Source organism: Salminus brasiliensis, chromosome 22 (genome assembly GCF_030463535.1).
Source record: "Salminus brasiliensis chromosome 22, fSalBra1.hap2, whole genome shotgun sequence".
NCBI lineage: Eukaryota > Metazoa > Chordata > Actinopteri > Characiformes > Bryconidae > Salminus > Salminus brasiliensis.
In genome coordinates this window covers 27,423,899-27,447,315 of record NC_132899.1, presented here as the reverse complement: position 1 = coordinate 27,447,315, position 23,417 = coordinate 27,423,899, and the positions used below count along the sequence as shown (strand labels likewise).

The window sequence follows — 23,417 nt, the reverse complement described above, 5'->3', positions numbered from 1 at the left end:
TTTTCACCAAGCTGCTTGGCAATTTCCCTGTAGCCCTTTCCAGCCTTGTGGAGGTCTACAATTTTGTCTCTAGTGTCTTTGGACAGCTCTTTGGTTTATTTGCAGCAGTAACACACAGATAATTTATAAAAAAAACATACATTGTGATTTCCAGATTTTTTTTTAGATTATGTCTCTCACAGTGGACATGCATCTAAGATGAAAATTTCAAACCCCTCCATAATTTCTAAGTGGGAGAACTTGCAAAGTCGCAGGGTGTTCAAATACTTATTTTCCTCACTGTATGTCCATTTTATTATGCATCTTGACTGCACAAAATGGGCTAATAAAATTAAATATAATTTAAACAAATGGCTCTGTCTTTGTCTTGTATTGGGCAGGTGAGCAGTGGTAAATATAACGGCCTTGTGTGGGATAATCCAGAGAGGACCATGTTCCGTATACCGTGGAAACATGCTGGAAAGCAGGATTTCCGCACTGATGAGGACGGTGCCATCTTTAAGGTTTTAGCTTAATTCAATTTATGTTTCACAACTTACATTTTAGAGCATTTAAAATGTATTACTCTACTGTGCACATTCAACTGTTTCTATGATTATGGATTAAATCTGTGTAATGAAAATTACTTTTATGTTGTGATGCAAACATGATTTTTTTCTTTCAAAATGCTTGAAATGTTGTTTATGATATTTAACACAAATTATTAACAATTAAGTCATTCCAAACTTTTGAAAAGTAGTGGTGTCATTTTCTCTTTACTTTGTAAAATGGTATTTAAATCTTTTAACCCTGTCTAGGCGTGGGCTGAGTATAAAGGGAAACTTTCGAAACCCGGTCAGTCTGACCCTGCTTCTTGGAAGACTCGTCTGCGCTGCGCTTTAAACAAAAGCCCAGAGTTCAGGGAGGTCACAGAAAGGTCACAGCTGGACATATCTGAACCATATAAAGTCTATCAGCTTGTTCCACTGTCAGAGCAAGGTAACATTTAAATGTAACTACTTTCGGAAAAGTTTTTTTTTTTGTTATTTTGTGTAATTTCATGCAATTTGATTGACTAAATGATCTATATTAATATACATGCCACTCTTATTAGGTGTTCTAGAAATACTAATGGTAGACATTATATTCATAGTAATGTATCACAATAATAATAGCATATAGTCATATCTTATCTTAGAAAAATAAACCAGCAAACAACTGTTGGCTGAACAAAACATACTAACTTTACATTTTTAAGCCTATATTCTTTATACATGTTTTGTTTTATTATTTATTTTTACACATGGTCAAAAATTCTGTTACTATGAATAGCTAAGAGAGCAAAAGCCCTCCATGGTCAGTACTTAGTAATACCCCCAATCACAGCTTGTAAACTCTTTTTTTGTTGTTGATTTTAATCTGTTCTTGTTTGGGGGATATTTACAGTTCCTGTAGTTTTATGAGATTTTTTGGTCTATACGCTTTGATTTATATAATTTTACGGATTGATCACCAAAATTTAACTGCTGCCTTAACTTTTTACAGTAATAATTCTCCATTACGGTTTGTGAACATTGTTCCACGAGAGCCGGTTCAGCTGCCCTGTTCAATGTGCATTAAGTTGAAGGCTCATGGTCATCTTTTTAAAATTTGATTGATACAGATACAGTTGAAACCAGAAGTTTACATACACTATGTAAAACGACAGTTATGCATTTTTTTTCTCACTGTCTGACACGGGAAAAGTTTATTCTAAATTCATGTCAATGAGGAAAAAAATGCATATGTGCCTTTTTATATAGTTTAGGTACACTATGTCTAGCTTTGTGTTTTTAAATGAGTTGTCAGACACATTAAATAACAAAATAAATGTGAATTATTTTGTTAATGTTATATCGATTTGGACGAACTGTGCTAAACACATGTTCAAGACACCATAAAAAAAACTGAAAATGTAGTTTGCTGAATTCTGTGCAACCAACAAAAAAAATCATAAGTCACAAAATATACTATATTAAATAAATTATATAGATCTATATAAGGTATATAACTCAAATGGCAATTATCAAAAAGAATGTTTCATAACAACATTCTAGTTATCTTTATTAAATCTTTATACAACAACTATCAGTTTAAATCTTTGCAGTTGTAAAAAACCTAAAGTTTTATGATGCAAATTTAGATGGCCATGCATAGGGTTGCAGCGGTAACCGGTTTCACGGAATACCATGGTATTAAAATGCACGGTTATCATACCGTGGGCCTAAACCGGTACTAAAGGAAAAAAGCAAGCATGCGCGGCTCCACTCCGCTTTGGCCGCCCCTCGGCCACTGGTGCCATGCTCAAGCACACATATTTAACCAGTCTCCCTCCCCCTAAAAAAATCCAAACTAAAATCAGCAGTGTGGGACTGCTTCTGATACCCCCAAAATGGAGGTGAGGATCAGTATCCCACTTTGCTTTTTCCGGACTCTGTGTGCTTTTTTGTTTTGTTTTGTTTTGTTTTGTTTTGTTGTTTGTTTTTGTATTTTGTTTTTACATTATTTACGTTTACATCAGTCGCAACATTTTTGGAATTGGAGTTGTTCTAAGTTGTACTAAACTAAGGACGTAGTTTTATGCAGGGGTGGCTGAAATGAAGAAAGAAAATGGAGAAAAAGCTTTCAGGAGACGCAAAGGGAGAAGACTAAGTGAAACAGACAGCAGTGGAGAAATTCAGTCAAAAATGATCAAAGAAGAGGATACCGCTGCACAACAGATTAGCATGGTAAGAATTAAATTGGTAGATAAGATTAAACATTAGATTAGAATTAGTTGGTAAGATTTTATAACAATGAAAGAAGTCATTGTGTTTTGGAAACCCTGATTTACTTGGAGTTATATTGTGTGTGTGTGTGTTGTTTAAATGTTCCCTTTATTTTTTTGAGCAGTGTAGTTTTCCAGAGACGCACATACAGATGCTGGTCATAAAATTAGAATATCATGAAAAAGTTGATTTATTTCAGTAATTCCATTCAAAAAGTGAAACTTGTATATTATATTAATTCATTACACACATACTGATATATTTCAAGTGTGACAACTAATGAAAACCTCAAATTCAGTATCTCAGAAAATTTGAATATTGTGAAAATGTTCAATATTGAAGACACCTGGTGCCACACTCTAATCAGTTAATTAACTCAAAACACCTGCAAAGGCCTTTAAATGGTCTCTCAGTCTAGTTCTGTTGGCTACACAATCATGGGGAAGACTGCTGACCTGACAGTTGTCCAAAAGGCAACCACTGACACCTTGCCCAAAGGTCATTGCTAAAGAGGCAGGCTGTTCACAGAGCTCTGTGTCCAAGCAGGAAAATATGTGGTAGAAAAAAAGTGTACAAGCAATAGGGATAACCACACCCTGGAGAGGATTGTGAAACAAAACCCATTCAAAAATGTGGGGGAGATTCACAAAGAGTGGACTGCAGGTGAAGTCAGTGCTTCAAAAACCATCACACACAGACATATGCAAGACATGGGTTTCAGCTGTCGCATTCCTTGTGTCAAGCCACTCTTGAACAAGAGATAGCGTCAGAAGCGTCTCGCCTGGACTAAAGACAAAAAGGACTGGACTGCTACTGAGTGGTCCAAAGTTATGTTCTCTGATGAAAGTAAATTTTGCATTTCCTTTGGAAATCAAGATCCCAGAATCTGGAGTCTGGAAGATAGGAGATGCACAGAATCCACTTTCCTTGAGGTCCAGTGTAAAGTTTCCACAGTCAGTGATGGTTTGGGGTGCCATGTCATCTGCTGGTGTTGGTCCACTGTGTTTTCTGAGGTCCAAGGTCAACGCAACCGTCTACCAGGAAATTTTAGAGCACTTCATGCTTCCTGCTGCTGACCAACTTTATGAAGATGCAGATTTCATTTTCCAACAGGACTTGGCACCTGCACACAGTGCCAAAGCTTCCAGTACCTGGTTTAAGGACCATGATATCCCTGTTCTTAATTGGCCAGCTAACTCACCTGACCCTTAACCCCATAGATTTTCTTTGTGAATTTGTTTGTATTGTGAAGAGGAAAATGCGATACAATTCTAATTTTCTGAAATACTGAATTTTGGGTTTCATTATTTGTCGGTTATAACCATCAAAATTAAAAGAAATAAACACTTGAAATATATCAGTCTGTGTGTCATGAATGTATATAATATACAAGTTTCACTTTTTGAATGGAATTACTGAAATAAATTAACTTTTTCTTTTTATCTTCTAATTTTATGACCTATTTATTCTGCTTTTTATTTATTTATTTTTTACCTCTGGGCTAATGCTCTCTCCAGTTAGCCTTAGGGCTGGCAACTTGTTCACTTTGCTGATCAGCTGCACATAGACTGCCTTCTAAGGTTATATAACAGAGTTTTTCATTCATCCCTATGAGAACAGGAACTTTGCTTCTGATTGGCTTATACAAAAACTCATCTTCTTTACGTTCTCCCTATTTACCTTTTTATTTAACCGTTTGTGCTGTTACAAGCATTGTGTGATATTGAACTAATGATTTACAAATTACAGTAAACTACTGGGTGGGCCATTTATATGGATACACCTAAATAAAATAGGAATGGTTGGTGATATTAACTTCCTGTTTGTGACACATTAGTATATGGGAAGGGGGAAACCTTTTAAGATGGGTGGTGACCATGGTGGCCATTTTGAAGTCGGCCATTTTGGATCCAACTTGTGTTTTTTCAATGGGAAGAGGGTCATGTGACAAACTTATTGAGAATTTCACAAGAAAAACAATGGTGTGCTTGGTTTTAACGTAACTTTATTCTTTCATGAGTTATTTACAAGTTTCTGACCACTTATAAAATGTGTTCAAAGTGCTGCCCATTGTGTTGGATTGTCAATGCAACCCTCTTCTCCCACTCTTCACACACTGATAGCAACACCGCAAAAGAAATACTAGCAAAGGCTTCCAGTATTCGAAGTTTCAGGTGCTGCACATCTCGTATCTTCACAGCATAGACAATTGCCTTCAGATGACCCCAAAGATAAAAGTCTAAGGGGGTCAGATCGGGAGACCTTGGGGGCCATTCAACTGGCCCACGACAAGCAATCCACTTTCCAGGAAACTGTTCATCTAGGAATGCTTGGACCTGACACCCATAATGTGGTGGTGCACCATCTTGCTGAAAAAACTCAGGGAACGTGCCAGCTTCAGTGCATAAAGAGGGAAACACATCATCATGTAGCAATTTCAAATATCCAGTGGTCTTGAGGTTTCCATTGATGAAGAATGGCCCCACTATCTTTGTACCCCATATACCACACAATACCATAAATATTTGTGTTCCAACAGTCTTGGAGGGATCTATCCAATGTGGGTTAGTGTCAGACCAATAGCGGTGGTTTTGTTTGTTAACTTCACCATTCACATAAAAGTTTGCCTCATCACTGAACAAAATGTTCTGTGTAAACTGAGGGTCCTGTTCCAATTTTTGTTTTGCCCATTCTGCAAATTCAGTGCGCCGATCTGGGTCATCCTCGTTGAGATGCTGCAGCATCTGGAGTTTGTAAGGGTGCCATTTGTAAGTAGCTAATATCCGCCGAAGGGATGTTTGACTGATGCCACTCTCCAGTGACATGCGGCGAGTGCTACACTGTGGGCTCTTGCTGAATGAAGCTAGGACAGCCACTGATGTTTCTTCATTAGTGACAGTTTTAATGAGTCCACATTTTGGCAAATCCAACACTGAACCAGTTTCACGAAACTTGGCAAGCAGTTTGCTAACTGTAGCATGGGAGATGGGTGGTCTTGTAGGGTGTCATGCATTGAAATCTGCTGCAATGACCTCAACATCAACACAATTTCTATCCGCTCTTCACGTGTTAACCTCTGCGACATGTCAATGGCTGTAAACAAAGAGAAGCTTGTAAATAACTCATGAAAGAATAGTTTAAAAAAAAGTTAAAAGTTAGAACCAAGCACACCATTGTTTTTCTTGTGAAATTCTCAATAAGCTTGATGTGTCACATGACCATTGAAAAAACTAAAGTTGGATCCTAAATGGCCGACTTCAAAATGGCCACCATGGTCACCACCCATCTTGAAAAGTTTTCCCCCTCCCATATACTAATGTGCCACAAACAGGAAGTTAATATCACCAACCATTCCCATTTTATTTAGGTGTATCCATATAAATGGCCCACCCTGTATAACATGAGTACTTATGTTGTACTACCAATAAAGTTTATCTTCAATCCCGTTAGTGAAGCAACAGACACATTAAAATGTAAGGTAAACTTTACATGTTTTCATAAATGTATTTTATTTTCTGCATGATCCAATTCATGGTTATGAAATGAACTCTTAATTTACAAACTACAGGATATGGATGACAGTAGAGGAAATAACATCACTCTTCATTTAGAGGAAGTGACAGAACCCTCAGTCATCCTAAAGAGTGATGGCCGTGAGTAGATTTTTATTATATACATAAGTTTATTATAATTGTCATTTTACATTGTTCTGTGTTCAACTTTCGGTGCCTTTTCGAATGAAAAGCACTTTACTGAAGATGAGCAAAAAAAAATCTGTTGTTAATCAGTTTCACTGAAAATATGTCGCAGTTTGTTGGCACCCCTTACATTTACTTCTTAGTGCTACTTCCCTGACCTAACGTTTGGCTTGATTTTTCTTTTGGAAAAAATGATTTATGGAATAATGCCATCAAAAATATCTCCATATCCTTCACAGTCTTGGTTCCTAACTGTGTGGAATCATCTCTTCATAAAGGTTTTTCAGTCAGGATAAAGGGCAGGACACTACATGTACACTGTAAAAGACTAATTATGTTTTTAGTAAATCTTTTCTGTGGGGATTTGGATGGTTTCTAGCGATAATCCAGGCTCAGTCCAGATGATTCAATATGAAAATGTTTTCACAGCTTTTGGAATTAAAACAGCCAAAACATGCAATCATAGATTTACCACATCATTGTAAGAATAGCGTCATAGGTAACCATGCAGACAAAACGCTAAGTTGTAAATTAAACTTTGTCAAAACATAGTACTCCCTGAAGCTGTTAAGGCGAGTGAGCGGAACAATTGCTTTGGTATCACTTGTCATTTTGTGACGACAGCTTGATAATTCAAACAGTATGGCCACAACTGGCAAATCAGCTTGCAGCAGCCATTTGACTCAGCTGCAGCTCTAACTTCAACATGCTTTGATTTATTGTCATATAATATGTATGTGTGTGTACTCTAATCTCTAAGCTTTTAAATTGTAATGACCTAGCCAATCTTAACTGTGGCTTGTGTGTGAACAAGCCACAGTCCTTACAAGCATAATTAATCATTTAAAACCTGGTCACTCTAGTGGTTTAAAACCTAGTGGTCACTCTAAAATCATACAAAACAAAACCCAACTTGCCTTTTGGAGAGCAGTACATCTTCCACTAATTATTCACAGTTATAGAATTTTTAAGTTGGGATTATTAAAATGACATTGGTGTTCCAGCAGCTTCCTGGCCTTGGTGATTCTTGGGTTGTCCCTAGCAATTCAAATCAATTTCCTCTCAGCTATGAGTGACAGTTCTTCTTTCAGACCATGTCAAAGTGAAAGCCTGCACTCAGCAACAAAATAAGGACTTAGGAGTTGCTTAAATCTTTTATTTCACAGCGGATGTGTTTTGGCTCATGCTGTCCTTAATGCCATTCAAAATCGGTGCATAGAAATGTGGCTTAAGATACTCACGACCTGTCACATGATTCTCACACAGTCAGCAACATAGACCAAAGTAGGCAACACAATACTACTAATACAGTGTATCTAGATACATACAAAGAATATACATATATTCTCTAAAGAGAATATTAAAAAAATCATTCCAAATGGTCTAATTCTAAAAGCAAGCAAGATTTAAATAATTATTTATCCATGCGGATGCCGTGGTACCCAAAGTATAAATCAAAAATGCTTTCTGTTTTAAAATATTTTTATTGTTGTGGTCACCTCTAGTACCAAGTGTAATTGTTTCTAGACCAATACATCTCAGATTTTGAATATTGATTTGACTCCAAAAAGTGTTAAGTCACTGTGGAATTATGGTCCTTCCACCTGACAAAGCTGTTGTCCTCCAATAATCAGTGGTCTTGACCTCCGTCCAACATATCCCATTGAGCGTGACCACAAAAAAAATGAAATAATGTTCCTAGAATTACATGTAATACAACTATTAATGAGATATCTCACTCTAACCAATGAACCAGATTTATTTGTAACATTGGATGTTTTGAGTCTTTATTACACAAATTCCTCATAATTTAGTTTAATAAGCATGACGCCCTAGTAAAACATCATTTAATACTTGGTGGCAAAACCTTTGTTGGAAAGCACAGCAGCCAGACGTTACTTGTCGTTTTTGGTTTGCACACACTTCAGGAGTAATTTTGACCCACTCCTCTCTGCAGATCATCTCCAAATCCTTAAGGTTTTTAGGCGTGCATTTGGAAATGCGAAGCTTCAGCTCTCTCCATAGATTTTCTATGGGATTGAGGTCAGGAGACTGGCTAGGCCATTCCATGACCTTGATATGCTTCTTATGGAGCCACTCCTTTGTTTCCTTGGCTGTATGTTTTGGGTCATTGTCGTGCTGGAAGACCCATCGGAAGACAGCACCTTCTCCCAGTCTCTCTCAGAGTCATTAATATGTTCATTGGTGAACTTGATGCGGGCCTGGACATGAGCCTTCTTGAGCAGAGGAACCTTGCATGCACTGCAGGATTTTAAACTATTATGTCTCAGCGTATTACCAATGGTTTTTTTGGAGACTGTGGTCCCAGCTGCCTTGAGATCATTAACTAGCTCCTCCCGTGTAGTTCTTGGCTGATTTTTAACCTTTTTTAACCATGATCAATGAGACACCACGAGGTGATATCTTGCATGGAGCTCCAGGCCTAGGTCGATTGACAGTAATGTTGTACTTCTTCCACTTCCAAATAATTGCACCAACAGTTGTCACCTTCTCATCCAGCTTCTTACTTCATCCAGCTTTGTAGCCCATTCCAGCCTTGTGTAGGTCACCAATTTTGTCCCTGACATCTTTAGACAGCTCTTTAGTCTTGCCCATGATGGAGATGTTGGAGTGTCACTGAGTCTCTTGGCAGGTGGCCTTTTACACAGGTGACAATTTGGGACAGGTGTCTCTCATGCAGGTAACGACTTCACTGAAATTAGGGTGTGTCGGTGGTCTGTGGGAGCATTAGTCATGTTTTTTAGGGGGTCAAATACTTCCCTCAATGAAATGCAAATATATTTTTATTTAAATATTATTTCATTTTCTAGATTTTCTTTTTGGTATTTGATCTCTCACTATTAAAATGAAGCTACCATAAAAATCATAGACTGTTTAATTATTTGTCAGAGTACAAACTTTCAAAATCAGTGGGGGATCAAATACTTATTTCCTCCACTATATATATATATATATATATATATATATATATATATATATATATATATATATATATATACAGTCATGCCCGAAAGTATTCATACCCCTGTCAAAGTTTGACTTAAATTTACTTTTATTTAACCAGAAATTATATTTTTGCCTGGAAATGACACAGGCATCTCCCAGGAGATAACACGATGATGTACAAGAGGCATCATTGTGGGAAAAAATATTTCTCAGCTTTTATACACATTTGAACAAAAAGTGGCATGTCCAAAATTATTCATACCCTTCTCAATAATTAATAGAAAAGCCTTTATTGGCTATTACAGCAATCAAACGCTTCCTGTAATTGCTGACCAGCTTTTTGCATGTCTCCACTGGTATTTTTGCCCATTCATCTTTAGTGATGAGCTCCAACTCTTTGAGGTTCGATGGTCTCCTTGCCATCACCCTGATCTTTAGCTCCCCCCACAGATTCTCAATTGGATTCAAGTCAGGACTCTGGCTGGGCCACTGCAAAACATTAATGTTTTTGTCTGCTAACCATTTCTTCACCACTTTGGCTGTGTGTTTTGGGTCGTTGTCGTGCTGAAATGTCCACCGGTTCCCAAGGCCAAGTTTCTCTGCAGACTGCCTGATGTTGTTGTTGAGAATCTTGATGTATTGCTCTTTTTTCATGGTGCCATTTACTGCGATCAAGTTCCCTGGTCCATTGGCTGAAAAACACCCCCAAAACATTAGGTTCCCACCACCATGTTTGACAGTGGGGATGGTGTTCTTAGGGTTGAAGGCTTCTCCTTTTTCACGCCAAATGGTGCACACATCATTGTGGCCAAACAATTCAAATTTTGTTTCATCTGACCATAAAACAGAACACTAGAAGTCTTCTTCTTTGTCCAGATGAGCATTTGCAAAGGTCAAGCGGGCTTTTGTGTGCCTTTTCTGGAGAAGTGGTGTCCTCCTTGGCCTGCGTCCGTGGAACCCAGCAGTGTGCAGTGTCCGTTGAACTGTCTGCCTTGAGATGTCGCCACCAGCAGAGTCCAGATTCACCAGGATGGCCTTGGTGGTGATCCTTGGATTTTTCTTCACCTCTCTCACTATTCTCCTGGCCAGCACAGGTGTCACTTTTGGCTTCCGACCACATCTTCTGAGATTTTCCACAGTGCGGAACTTCTTGTATTTTTTAATAATACTTTGCCCTGTAGCCACTGGAACTTGAAAACATTTTGATATGGCTTTATAGCCCTTTCCTGACTTGTGAGCGGCCACAATGCACAGCCGCAGGTCCTTAGTGAGCTCCTTTGTCTTAGCCATGACTGTCCACAAACCAACTGCAGAGAGCTGCTGTTTTTCTCCTGTTGAGTTGATTAAAACAGCTGTTCCCAATGAATCAGGGTAATTAGGATGCTTTAAAACAGCTTGGACTATTTGGAATGGTATATAACTTTGGATTTTCCCATATACTGTGACAGTTTTCAAAGGGTATGAATAATTTTGGACATGCCACTTTTTTTTCAAATGTGTATAAAAGCTGAGAAATACTTTTTCCCACAATGATGCCTCTTGTACATCATCGTGTTATCTCCTGGGAGATGCCTGTGTCGTTTCAAGGCAAAAATATAATTTCTGGTAAAATAAAAGTAAATTTAAGTCAAACTTTGCCAGGGGTATGAATACTTTCGGGCATGACTGTATATATACATACATACATACATACATACATACACACATACATATATATATATAGTGTTGGTTGTTGGTAGTTTGATGATCATGTGACAGTCATGTAACCTGTCATAAGAGCATAAGAACTGAATTAAAAAATGAGACAGAAAAGTAGAGGCATAACCATTACATACAAATAACAAACAATAACAATTTTAACTGAAAATCTGAAGGTCTTGGATACATTCATATACATTCTCTCAATTACTAAATGTCGAAGATTTTGTGGTATTAAGCTGTTCGGTATTTCATTTGAGCTACACACATGGACAAAATTGCTGGAATCCCTCGGTTAATAAAAGAAAAACCCACAGTGGTCACAGAAATAACTTGAATCTGACAAAAGTAATAATACATAAAAACTCTATGAAAATGAACAAATGAAAATGAACAAATGAAAATCCAACATTGATTTTGAACCATGCTTGGTAGAAATGATGGTACCCCTGAAAATAATGTGACCAAAGGGACATGTTAAATCGACGTGGCCGCAGGAGGAAAACTGATGACAAATCAAAGAGACGGATAATGTGAATGGTAACAAAAGAGCCCAGAAGAACGTCTAAAAAGATTAAAGGTGAACTTCAAGCTTAAGGAACATCAGTGTCAAATCGCACCATCCGTTGTTGTTTGAGCCAAAGTAAACTTCATGGGAGACGACCAAGGAGGACAGCAATGTTGAAAACCGGACTGGCATTTGCCAAACTACATATTGACAAGCCCCAAAGCTTCATCACATCAGCTCTCTGTTCACAGACGGAAAAAATAATCAAATAAAGAACACTGTCTCTACTGTGAAACACGGAGAAGGCTCTGTTATGTTCTGGGGCTGCTTTGCTGCATCTGGCACAGGGTATCTTGAATCTGTGCAGGGTACAATGGAATCTCAAGACTATCAAGGGATTTTAGAGAGAAATGTGCTACCCAGTGTCAAAAAGCTTGGTCTCAGTCGCAGGTCATGGGTCTTGCAACAGGATAATGACCCGAAACACAGCTAAAACAACAATTTTGTCCACGTGTGTATATTTTGAAAACTAGGGATCTAAAATTTGAGGGGAAATCTGAAGTTGTTGATTTTCTTGGTAGCTGTAAAACCTGACATTAACATCCTTCACTTATTTAAGGAAATCTTCAGTCACCATATAGAAGACATGTGAAGAGAATGGTGTGCTTAGATCAAGTCAAGTCAAGTGGTTTTTATTGTCATTTCAACTATATATAGAGTACACAGTGAAACGAAACAACGTTCCTCCAGGACCATGGTGCAACATAGACACACAGTGCATACAAAACACAAGTGCAACACAATACAAGTGCAGACAGACAATACAGACAAAGAATAATAAATAATTAGGGGTAGTGTGCAAATTATGTAGTGTGCAATAAATATTGAGTCCAGTGAGGTAGTAAAGTTATTTGTGCAAAATGCTTTGTGTGTGTGAGAGAGAGAGAGAGAGAGAGAGAGAGAGAGAGACAGACAGAGAGAGAGAATGGAACAGTGTGTGTGTGCATCGAACAGAAAAAAAACAAACATCAGTTCAGTCTCTGGAGTTGAGAAGTCTGATGGCTTCTGCTATTGCAGAGTCTGGTCGTGTTGGACTGGATGCTGCAGTACCTTCTTCATGATGGCAGGAGGGAGAACAGTCTTTGTGAAGGGTGGGTGGAGTCATCCACAATGCTGGTTGCTTTGCGGATGCAGCGGGCAGTGTAAATGTTCATGACGGAGGGGAGAGAGACTCCGATGATCCTCTGTCCTCACAATGCGTTGGAGGGTCTTGTGGTCAAAGGCTGTGCAGGTCCCAAACCAGGCAGTGATGCAGCTGCTCAGAATGCTCTCTATAGTCCCTCTATAGAAGAGGGTGAGGATGGTGGAGGGACCTTTCTCAGCTTCCGGAGGAAGTAGAGACGCTGCTGGGCTTTCTTGGCTGTAGAGCTGGTGTTCAGGGACCAGGTGAGGTTCTCCGCTAAGTGGATACCAAGGAACTTGGTGCTCTTAACAATCTCCACAGAGGAGCCGTTTATGCTGAGTGGAGAGTGGTCGTGTCTTGTTTTCCTGAAGTCAACAACCTTTTCCTTGGTCTTGTCTACATTCAAGTGAAGGTTGTTGACTGTACACCAGTCTGTCAGCTGCTGCACCTCCTCTGTGTATGCTGACTCGTCGCCTTTGCTGATGAGACCCAACACAGTTGTATCATCGGCGAACTTTATGATGCTGTTAGAACTGTGTTTCGCAACACAGTCATGAGTCAGCAGGGTAAACAGCAGAGGACTCGGAACACTGCCCTGGGGTGCCCCAGTGTTCAGTGTGATGGTGCTGGAGATGCTGTCCCCAAACCGGGCTAACTGGGGCCTCCCCGTCAGGAAGTCTAGGATCCAGTTGCAGAGGGGGGTGTTGAGGCCCAGCAAGCTTAACTTCCTGATGAGATTCTGTGGGATGGTGGTGTTGAATGCTGAGCTGAAGTCTAAGAATGGCATTTAGTCAAGTACTTTAGACTAGATTTGCAAGTAGAAAGAATGTGAGCTTGACTATGTTGATATTGTATGGTTGTACCATAGGGTGCTGCTAGGCTGCTAGCCAGGTGGTTGCTAAGTTGTATTAGGTAACCACCTAATACAACTTAGCAACCACCTGGCTAGCAGCCTAGCAGCACCCTATGGTACAACCAAAAATAACAAACAACTATAGTGTCCAAGGTGGTTGCTATGGTGTTGTTGAGTGGCTGCAGCGGTGTTGCTAGGTGGTTGCTGTGGAGATGCTAGGTGGTTCAATTCAATGTAATTTATACAGCGTTTTTTACGGCAAATGTCACAAAGCAGCTTTACAGAGATCCGGGTCCAAGCCTCTTTTGAGCAAGCTAGTGGCAACAGAAAAACTCTCGGTTCGATAGGAAGAAACCTTGAGAGGAACCAAGACTCAAAAGAGGAACCCATCCTCCTCAAGTCGACACAGGATTATAATAATAATCAAAACAGGAATAAACACAACAATAGAACAAAACTGAATTAAGGAAAAAAAATTGTAAGTGTGGCATCAAGCCACATAAGATAAAAATTGAATGAGAATGATAAAGTAAACAGAAGCCATGAGAGTGTCAGAGTCATGCAGTGATGTGAGGATGAATCAGTGCGACACCCCAGAGCAGGACAGCGGGCAGGAGGGTAGTGGAGAGCCAGGTCAGGCAGAACCAGGATAGAACAGTTGGAACCGGGCATCTCAATACATGTGAAAAAAAACAGAAAGGAGGGAAAAACACAAGGGGTTAGGACGAGCGCTTTTTTTTGGGGGGGGGGGGGGGGGTTGATATAGCGTGATAGGATCCAATAAATGAACTTGTATCAGCAACAAGCAGACAGCAAGGAGCAGGGATGGTGTTACTTAGGCGCAATTCCATCTTAAAAATCATTGTGTGCAATCAAACGTAATTGTTTTAACAATTAGTGTGCTTATTGTGTGAGTTTGTGTGTCATGTGTTTACTTACTTTAAATTCTGTGCCACCTTAATTTTAGTTCCATGTTATTTGAAATTCCACCATAAAATCCAGTGTCCGCATAAACTCAGTACCACCTTAAAAGAAGTTCCACCCCAAAAATTCACCCATGGATATCCCTATATTCACACACTTTTTATAAGAAATTCATCAGTATGTGTGTCCTCCAGGGACCACTCCTCGTCCTTCTTGTTTTTCCATTGCTGGCTGATGATTCACATATTGACATAAGCACCACAACTACCACTATCCTACCACGTCCTGTCCTGTATTTAGCATCTAAAACAGTGGATGAGCACAAACTTTCTAAATTACATCAACTTTGATGTCCTTGAAAAAACCTTTAGCAGTACTTTGTAACCTTGGTTGACTTTTTGACTCGTTATTATTCTTTTTTTTTAACCCCATCTTAGGTCACTGATTAAAACAACTTTGAAACCATTGAAACTTTGAAACCAACAAAAAATTTTAAACATTCTTTTTTGTTTTGTTTTTTTTAATAAAGAGATGTTGCATTATGAAGTACTACAAAGGGGTGCCTGTGAAATGTCATACAAAGGTGTGAAATGTCATAAATTATGTAATTAGGCATAATGCTGAATAAATAAAATGTTTATGAACAGCAAAGTATATAAAATAATTTTATCCCAAAATATTTAAAACATTGTTTCCATAACAGGTTTACAGTTATTTTGGAGTGCATGTAATTGTAGATTAATCAACAAATGTATCCTTCAATAGATTAATTAAATAATTCATTTTAATTGCATTAGTTTAATGCAATTAAAAACTGTTTTACTTAGCTCAGTAGTGGTCTGATGAGTTTAGCTCTGTCTGAATGTACATCTGTGATTTTTCCAGAAAATCTTTGAGCTTATGATCTGAAATATCTGAATATCTGAAATAGGTCCTTAGGATTCAAAGCGGTTCCTATTGCGATTACATTAGCTCTACCTAGCAAATATGGTAACCCTTGCTCTTATCCTGAAGGAGGAATTTACACTAGCAATGTTGTGGAAGGAGCTTAAAATAACCTATTTAATTTGAAGGGTTATCTACTCATCTCCCCAGCCTGGGGCTTCACATTATTGGTTTGCGGGACTGTAGCTAGTTCCTACTGTGGCATGTGGCATGGTCTGATGGCATGTGAATTATTTATATTGATTATACCAATACTGTTTCTTTTCAGTGGTTAATGAGATCCGGTTAAATGTAATGATTGAAACAGCCTCTCATTCTGGAGAGAATAAAGGTAATTAATCAATTATATCAATTACTTTAAAAAGAGTGTATTGATTTACATTTGTAACTATAAGTATATGTTCTTATTAAGACAATCTTAAGTTGTTAAATCCCCTCAGAAAATTATCATTATTCAGTTATCAATTCAGTTATCATGATCAAAATTATCAAATAGACTGAAGCCTTAGGACAAGATCTGTGTCAGTGTTGGTACTTAGATTCAAAGATACATAGTTTGACATTTCATAACATACGAGAAAATGATTTTAAGTACAAGATTAGTATTTGTTTAAATTCTTTACACAGACATTGGTGTTTAGTCTGCATTTGAAGATAGCAATAGACTTGTTCATACAGCCAAGACAAGTTGTTCCACTAGAGGTTCCAGGACAGAGAACAGTCTTAATGCTCATCTTCCATGTGTCCTGAGTGATACTTGAAATTCAAAATCATTTGAAACAGTTCTTAGTGTAGATCAGCAGTCATTAGGTAAGGAGGGTCTGTTCTGTTTTTGGCTGAGGGATGTATGGCATCCAGTGGCGGTTCTAGACCATTTCAACGGGGGGAAGGCCAGTCTAGGGCCAGTGGTTATGTTAGAGGGGCCAATTGTTTTCTAGTTTATGATGCTTTGCATGCACAATAGAAATGTATGCATTTAATATATTATTCAACATTTTATTTATACTCATATATACACTTTAAATTCACTCTCGCCATGTTCATCTGGCTCTCCCTGACTTTCTGCAAAATTAATTTGAACTACAGAGAGAAAAAACAAGTGTCAAGCCACCTGTACAAAGCGATTGCTGCTTTAGCTTTGACTTAATTTCCTTTAGGATCAGTAAAGTATCTATCTATCTAGCGTATCATTAAACACATTCATATACACGCTTCATATATAAATTACTTATGCAACTCAAAAAGTTAACTTACGAAGCACAATTATATGAACAGTTTTGACAAAACATTTTACTTACCTGCCACTACCTTGCCTCGCCGTGTGTTCGCATGTCCAGGCATGCTGTGAAAAGGGCACTGGCTCCCCTCGCCCCACATTTATACAACATATTTATTTGAGGGATACTAGTCAGACTAGCTTTTGGTTTCAGAGTTGCCATTTTTATAATGTTATGATGAGTTTATGATAAAATTGATTAAGGAGCGTAGAAGGGCAAGGACTCCTCACTAAAATATGCTGTGGTTGCAGAAATTGGTGATTGGGAGTAAAGTCATCAAGCAAGGAGAGAGTGATGAACAATAGAACTAAGAGTTAATTGAAGGGGTTGGAGAAAAGAGAGAAGTACACAGAGGACCGAAATTGGTCAGATAAGAGTTGAAGAAAAGGAGTGCAAGATGTGCTACATGGAGGAAGAATGCAACAGTAATGTGGACAGGGAGAGTGTGAAAGAAGGTGAATAAAAAGTGTTGATCTAATAAGTTAAATGTAATGGAGGTGGAGGTTACATTAATATCCACTGCTGGGAGTAGGTCTGCTGAAGGCCTTTCTGTAAGATGTACATGTAAGAGTGGAGAGAACCCACTTTTTAAACCTGTGCTGCCAAACGTGCCACACAAAAATTTGGATGTCTCCTTAGAATTTGGCAGCTCCAGATACTCTCTCCAATACGTCCCCGTACTCTCAACAAATTCTCAGGAGATATCCAAATTTCTGTCAAAACTAGTAAATAGAGGAAACAGATGACAATGCTGCAATAAAGTTCATTTTCTGGAACGAAGATTAGCAATTGGTGATAGTTTCTTCTAGTCATGTGGAAGGTGTGGATAGAAATTGAAAAACACGTTTTGCAAGTGAAAAACAGATGTGAATTTGTGAAAAGGGGGAATGCAAGATTGAGGTAATGTCAGCATAACAGCTGCAAATTGTCTACAGCAAATTTGTAAGTGCAGGTTCTAGCCTAGTTACTCATAGCCCCCCTGACGGTTTACACCCATATGCTAAACTGAAAATATACATTTGTCTGAAGTCAATTTAACAAAGCCATAATTACAACCACAACATTTTTAAAGGGTTGAAATGACAGGTATTGAAAAAATTGAATAACTTATTTATTTGGGCCAAACTAGCTTGTGTAGTATATGAATAGAAAGAGTTTAAAGTATTGAAAATTTAATGTGTATCCAGTTATTTATTTATAATTAAAATAATTATTGAGTATGTTGAAATGTTTTTCCTGTTATTAAAGTATATTTTGTGTTATTTTTTTCCCTTAGTTTCTCCATCCTTCAGAGTCAGTGTGTATTATGTTGGTGAGGAGGTGTTGCGGCGGGATGTTCTGGGTGATGATGTCAGAATTGCATTTGTTCCCCCCTCCCCTTCCCCCCCCTCACTGAATGGCTGCAGTTTTCCTCGCATACCACTGCCCCCGCCGCCCACACATTGTGGCTCCGCTAATAGCCTGGCAATCTCTACACTGTTGCCTTTCATGGAGAAGGGTGTGGTGCTCACCTGCAGTGGGCGGGGCATTTACGCCAAACGTTTTTGCCAGGGCCGAGTGTTCTGGAGTGGGCCACAGAGGGCAGGACCAAATAAATTAGACAGAACCCCTGAGCCCACAATGATTTTCAGCAAAGAACTCTTCAAACAGGGTATACACACACACACACACACACAGTACTGAATTTAGTCACTGTTTTGTATTCTCTATTTTCTGTTTTCATAACATCCTTAAGTGTAGGTTATTAAGATATTACACTATTATAATATCATGTATCCTTTTTGTTTTTTTGTTTTTTTTCAGAATTGGAGCGTTTCCGTGCTGGAGGAGAACCACCTCAAAGTGAGATTACGTTATGTTTTGGAGAAGAACTTTTTGATGGAGATGATCTATCTGAGAAATACATTGTCATTAAGGTATAGCACTTATAAGTGTTGCTTTTTTAGTAGATTACAGTATCATGTTATCATCTGTAAACCAACAAATTATATTGTTCTAAACATTGACCAATGAGTAACTGAATTGTGTCCTCAGTCACAATATATTTTGCTTCAGATTGGGCCACAGTACTGAGACACAATTAATTTAAGTAGTAAATCTAATTTTAAAAGTGTGGGAACTGAATTTCTTGTGTTTTTGATTAAGGATTCTAGTATGCTTCTAAAAACCTTATTCTGTCTAAACTTTAGATATATATGTATCAGGTCAGTGTACAATGGGGCTGTGTTATGGATCTCTTGGTTTCCCTATTTATTGTTAATAGTATTGCATGTACATTAAACAGTTAAACACATTAAACAGGACATTAGTTTAAATATCTAAAATATTATTTACTTAAGCATTTTAATTTCAAAAGACATTTCACATTCACAGAGAGATTGAAAGAAATGAAGAAGCATTTATTTGACTGGTAAAAACTGGGAATTAACTAGTCACTGCAGTTATTTCTAACATGATTACAGTGGCAGGGATTTCTTGGAATGCATTAAAAGTGTAATTTTAACACAGACAAAATTTAATGTGTGCAGCAACCGCACATGCTTTTGGTTGTCGTTCATGCAACACTAGATACACTTCTCACATGCATGACATTCCTTGCTGCACAAAGCATTTCTGAGTGGAGTGTACCAGCACTCCCATACATGTCACTCATACATAGTTTTTTGTCCTGGAGTTATTCCTCGCAGCATGAGCCCACTTCATTTTTAGTTCTGCCCAACAGCCTCCATCAGTACATCTCAACCCCTTGTAGAAGGAAAAAGAGTTTGGTAGGGTGGTATTTTTCATTTTTTAAGGAACTGAAATGTTCTAAAGAAGGCTGTTGGGCAGAACTAAACACAGCTAAAATACATATTAAAGATTGCATGTGCCTTTAATAATTACTTAAATTATTGGATTTAAATATAAGGAAATGTATTCCAATTGTAACAACCTTGCTTTTAAAATAAAGTGTCATCTTACATACAAAGTTAATCTTTAGTGCTCACAGAAATGTGTGTATGGCTAAATACAGCTATCATTAAAATGAACACATTAATTACATAAAATTTTAAAACATTTTTATACTTTGTCCAGAGACACACCTGTTGCTGTAAAAGTGATTTATCTCCTTTTCTCTAGATTGCTTTTCCTTGGGCCAGTAAATTGATCCAAGAAGTCCAGTCTGTCAGGAATTCGCTGAGGCCCAGCAGAATCCATCCAGAGAGATCACACTCAACCTTGTGTCATTACCAAAGCAACCAGTGAATTTGTAAAGGATTTAGTGTTTTTAATGTTCTGTCGAGGTACATATATCTAAGGAAATCTCCTAAGCATGCACTACAGTAGCAATTTAGATTCATTTACATCTTAATAGCACATCAAACACGGTATTTCTTGTACATTTTACATTTATTTGTATATCTGAAAATTACAATGTCTTTAATACAATGAGAGCAAGTTGTCTGTCTGGGAAATTAGCCTCTTGTGTTGTTATTATAATTTTGAAACACTAATAAACAAAAGAACACCACCTCTGACTAAGGGGACAGATATTTTGTTAAGGATCTGGGCTGGAAGGTGCTTAAAAAGTTGAAGAAAGCATGACACTGAACTCTACCAGTTGTGGAAAAAATACTAAGACTACTATACCGTACTAAAAAGGAAATGTATTCCAAAACTACTATACTGTACCTGGACCTGACAAGCAATTTTTAGCTCATAAATTACAAGAGTGAAATTCAAGCTGTTTTTTTTTTTTCCCAGATCAATCTGAAGCACCCATTAAAATTTAATACTGTGTAAAATACAAGAAACAGAACAGGGGGGGAATTGCAGGGAGACAACCATTTTATTAAACAGAGTGTCATGATTGTTTTATATGCTCAATTTAATTTATTATATTTAATTTAGTTATATGTACTCAACTCTATTTCAGGCCCTAATAAAAAAAAGGATGGAAATGCTAATGGTCTGTTCAATCTTTGGAAATTGGAGGGGGGGGGGCTGTACTCTTCCTCTGTACTTTGGCTAATACATTACTACAGTTATTTTATATATTCAAGTAAATAAGCTAGACAGCACTAGGGTTTTTAAATTGTTTTAATTTTAAACCAACACTATGGAAAAACTGTGTGCTTTCTGTTGCCCTTTTCTGTTATACTGAACTCAAGAGATGTCCAAACGGTGACTTCTGCGTATCGTTAAACCCCTACATAGCACATTTAAATTTCTCAACAAACTTGTAAGCAGTAATTCCCACTCCCCTGCCATACTACTTGGTATGTACCCTTAGTCTTTTCTTAATAGTGTTATTCATAAATTCCTTTTAGGCTCTCTACCTCAGAACCTTATTAATGTCACCCTGGCAGAGACACTCAGTACAAGTCAGTATGTAGACACCATGATGTATGCCCTAATTGGGGGTATCATTTTGCAGCCTCTCCCCACCTACAGCACTAATTATTATCGTCATAAAAATGCCTTTGGAGATTGTATAACTTGTCATTAGGCCTATTAACAGCTGCTTACACGATGTAGTGTATTAAAGAAAAACTGTATCTCCAAAAGAAGCTTTAACCAGCATTGTAATCCTGTCTAGTACCTAGAACAACACAAAAGACTTCCACAGAGGCTTGTATCATTTGGGATTATCCCTTCCATGCTATAACAATTATCTCCCTTAACAATGTAAAAGATGAATCTCTGCAAAACCAAATGTCTTATTATGCCAGCCGATATTGGTAAACACTGTGCCACGTGGACTCCTCGTCCACAATCATCAAATGTATGTTTATAGATCAGTATATGGATCAATCTTGTGTTGCCACCAGTGGAAGAAAGAATTGTATTCCACATAATACCAGAAAATCCCAAATGCCAATGTAAAAGCAACTGTGAAAATTGGTTTCTGTCAATGAGGATGTTTCTAAGCCCAGAATGTGCACAATCCCTTTTACAAAGGCCACATTGATTACTTTTTTTTTCATTATGAAAGACTAGAGTAACTAAACCGGTATGCTGAAATTTTTTTTTGTTTGATTACAGAGTCTGTTTACTGCTAATTAAAAAAAAAAAAAAAAAATTTATAATTTGACCAAGGGTACAGACACTATATTGCCAAATGTATTCACTCACCAATCCAAATAATTGAGTTCCAATCAATTCTATGGCCACAGACTGCTTCTACAAACATTTGTGAAAGAATGGATTGCTCTTAGAAGCTCAGTGAATTCCAGTGTGGTACCGTGACAGTTAACTGTGGAATATGTAGTAGCAAGGAAATTTCATGACTGACCTTGTCACACAGGTGGCATCCTGTCAGTGGTTATAATACAAAGTGGAAGCGATTGGGAACGACAGCAACTCAGCCACAAAGTGGTAGGCCACGTAAAATGATAGAGTGGGGTCAGGTTTCAATGGCCGAGCAGCGTCAGATGCAGTGGTTGTAAAGCATGCCACCACTGGACTCTAGAGCAGTGCAGTGCAGGTGTGTTCTCTGGAGTGACGATTTACACTTCTCTGTCTGGCAATTCAATGAACAAGTATGGGTTTGGCGGTTGCCAGGAGAATGGTACTTGTCGGACTGCATTGTGCCAAGTGTCAAGTCAGATTTATTTGTATAGCGCTTTTTACAACTGTTGTCGTCACAAAGCAGCTTTACATACATAGTAATTAATAAAAGACAGAGACAAAGAAGAAAGAAGAAATAACGTAAGACATGATGGATCAAAGACCCCCAGTGAGCAAGCCAACGGCGACAGTGGCAAGGAAAAACTCCATCAGAGCTGGAGGAAGAATCCTTGGGAGGAACCAAGACTCACAAGGGGGACCTATCCTCATCTGGTCAGAACTATTTAAACATTACTGATAAAAATTACCAAACCAGATACAACAGATAGTTAATAATGGTGATATTAATAGTGGCAGATAGTTACGAGTCCATTTTTTTTTTAGGTTTTAACATGGTGGGGGGCCTGCTGGTTGGACCGGTAGGTGGCAGCTGGTTTTACGCAGGTAGAGGGGACCTCAGCGGGCAGTCTTCCAGCAGGTCGGGCTGGGTGGCCATTTACTCGGAGAAGGTAAAAAGAGAGAGTTAGTTCTGAGAGGAATATTATGGAGGGAATGTTGGGCAGTATCAGAATGTGTCTGATGACTCCGGCAGGTCTGACTATAACAGCCTAATTAAAAGGAGAGAGCCAGAAGGTAACATAGACATGGGAGCACCCTGAAAACACCAGCATCTATCTGCTCCACCGTCAACAAACCTGAGTGATCGCGTGTAAGCAGCGAGACGACGGCTCCAACATCTCAGTGTACTACAATTCCCTGGGTCCGCGAAACCCTGGACCTGCAACCTTTATCTATGAAACATTCATTACCAAAAGCTAAACTAAACATATGAGTTTTCAGCTTAGATTTAAAGATTGAGACTGTGTCTGAGTCCCGAACATTATCTGGAAGGTTATTCCAGAGTTGGGGGGCTTTTTAAGAAAAGGCTCTTCCCCCTGCTGAGGTTTTCTGAATTTTGGGAACGAGTAAGAGTCCAGCACCCTGAGATCTAAGTAGTCTTGATGATTCGTAATATGTAATAAGATCCC

The 23,417-nt window shown here is 38.3% G+C and overlaps 1 protein-coding gene across 1 annotated transcript in view; it reads left to right on the top strand.

Moving 5' to 3' along the window:
* The window catches only part of irf9 (interferon regulatory factor 9), a 32,472-nt gene extending 11,686 nt beyond the window's left edge, over positions 1–20,786 (top strand). Inside the window, 9 exon segments of the mRNA XM_072666781.1 lie at positions 381–503; positions 798–978; positions 2,605–2,747; positions 6,355–6,439; positions 15,831–15,893; positions 18,116–18,490; positions 18,643–18,755; positions 19,960–20,017; positions 20,020–20,786. Of these exon segments, the coding sequence (XP_072522882.1) occupies positions 381–503; positions 798–978; positions 2,605–2,747; positions 6,355–6,439; positions 15,831–15,893; positions 18,116–18,490; positions 18,643–18,755; positions 19,960–20,017; positions 20,020–20,093 (1,215 nt within the window). The 3' untranslated portion in view covers positions 20,094–20,786.
* The last annotated feature ends 2,631 nt before the right edge of the window (positions 20,787–23,417 follow it).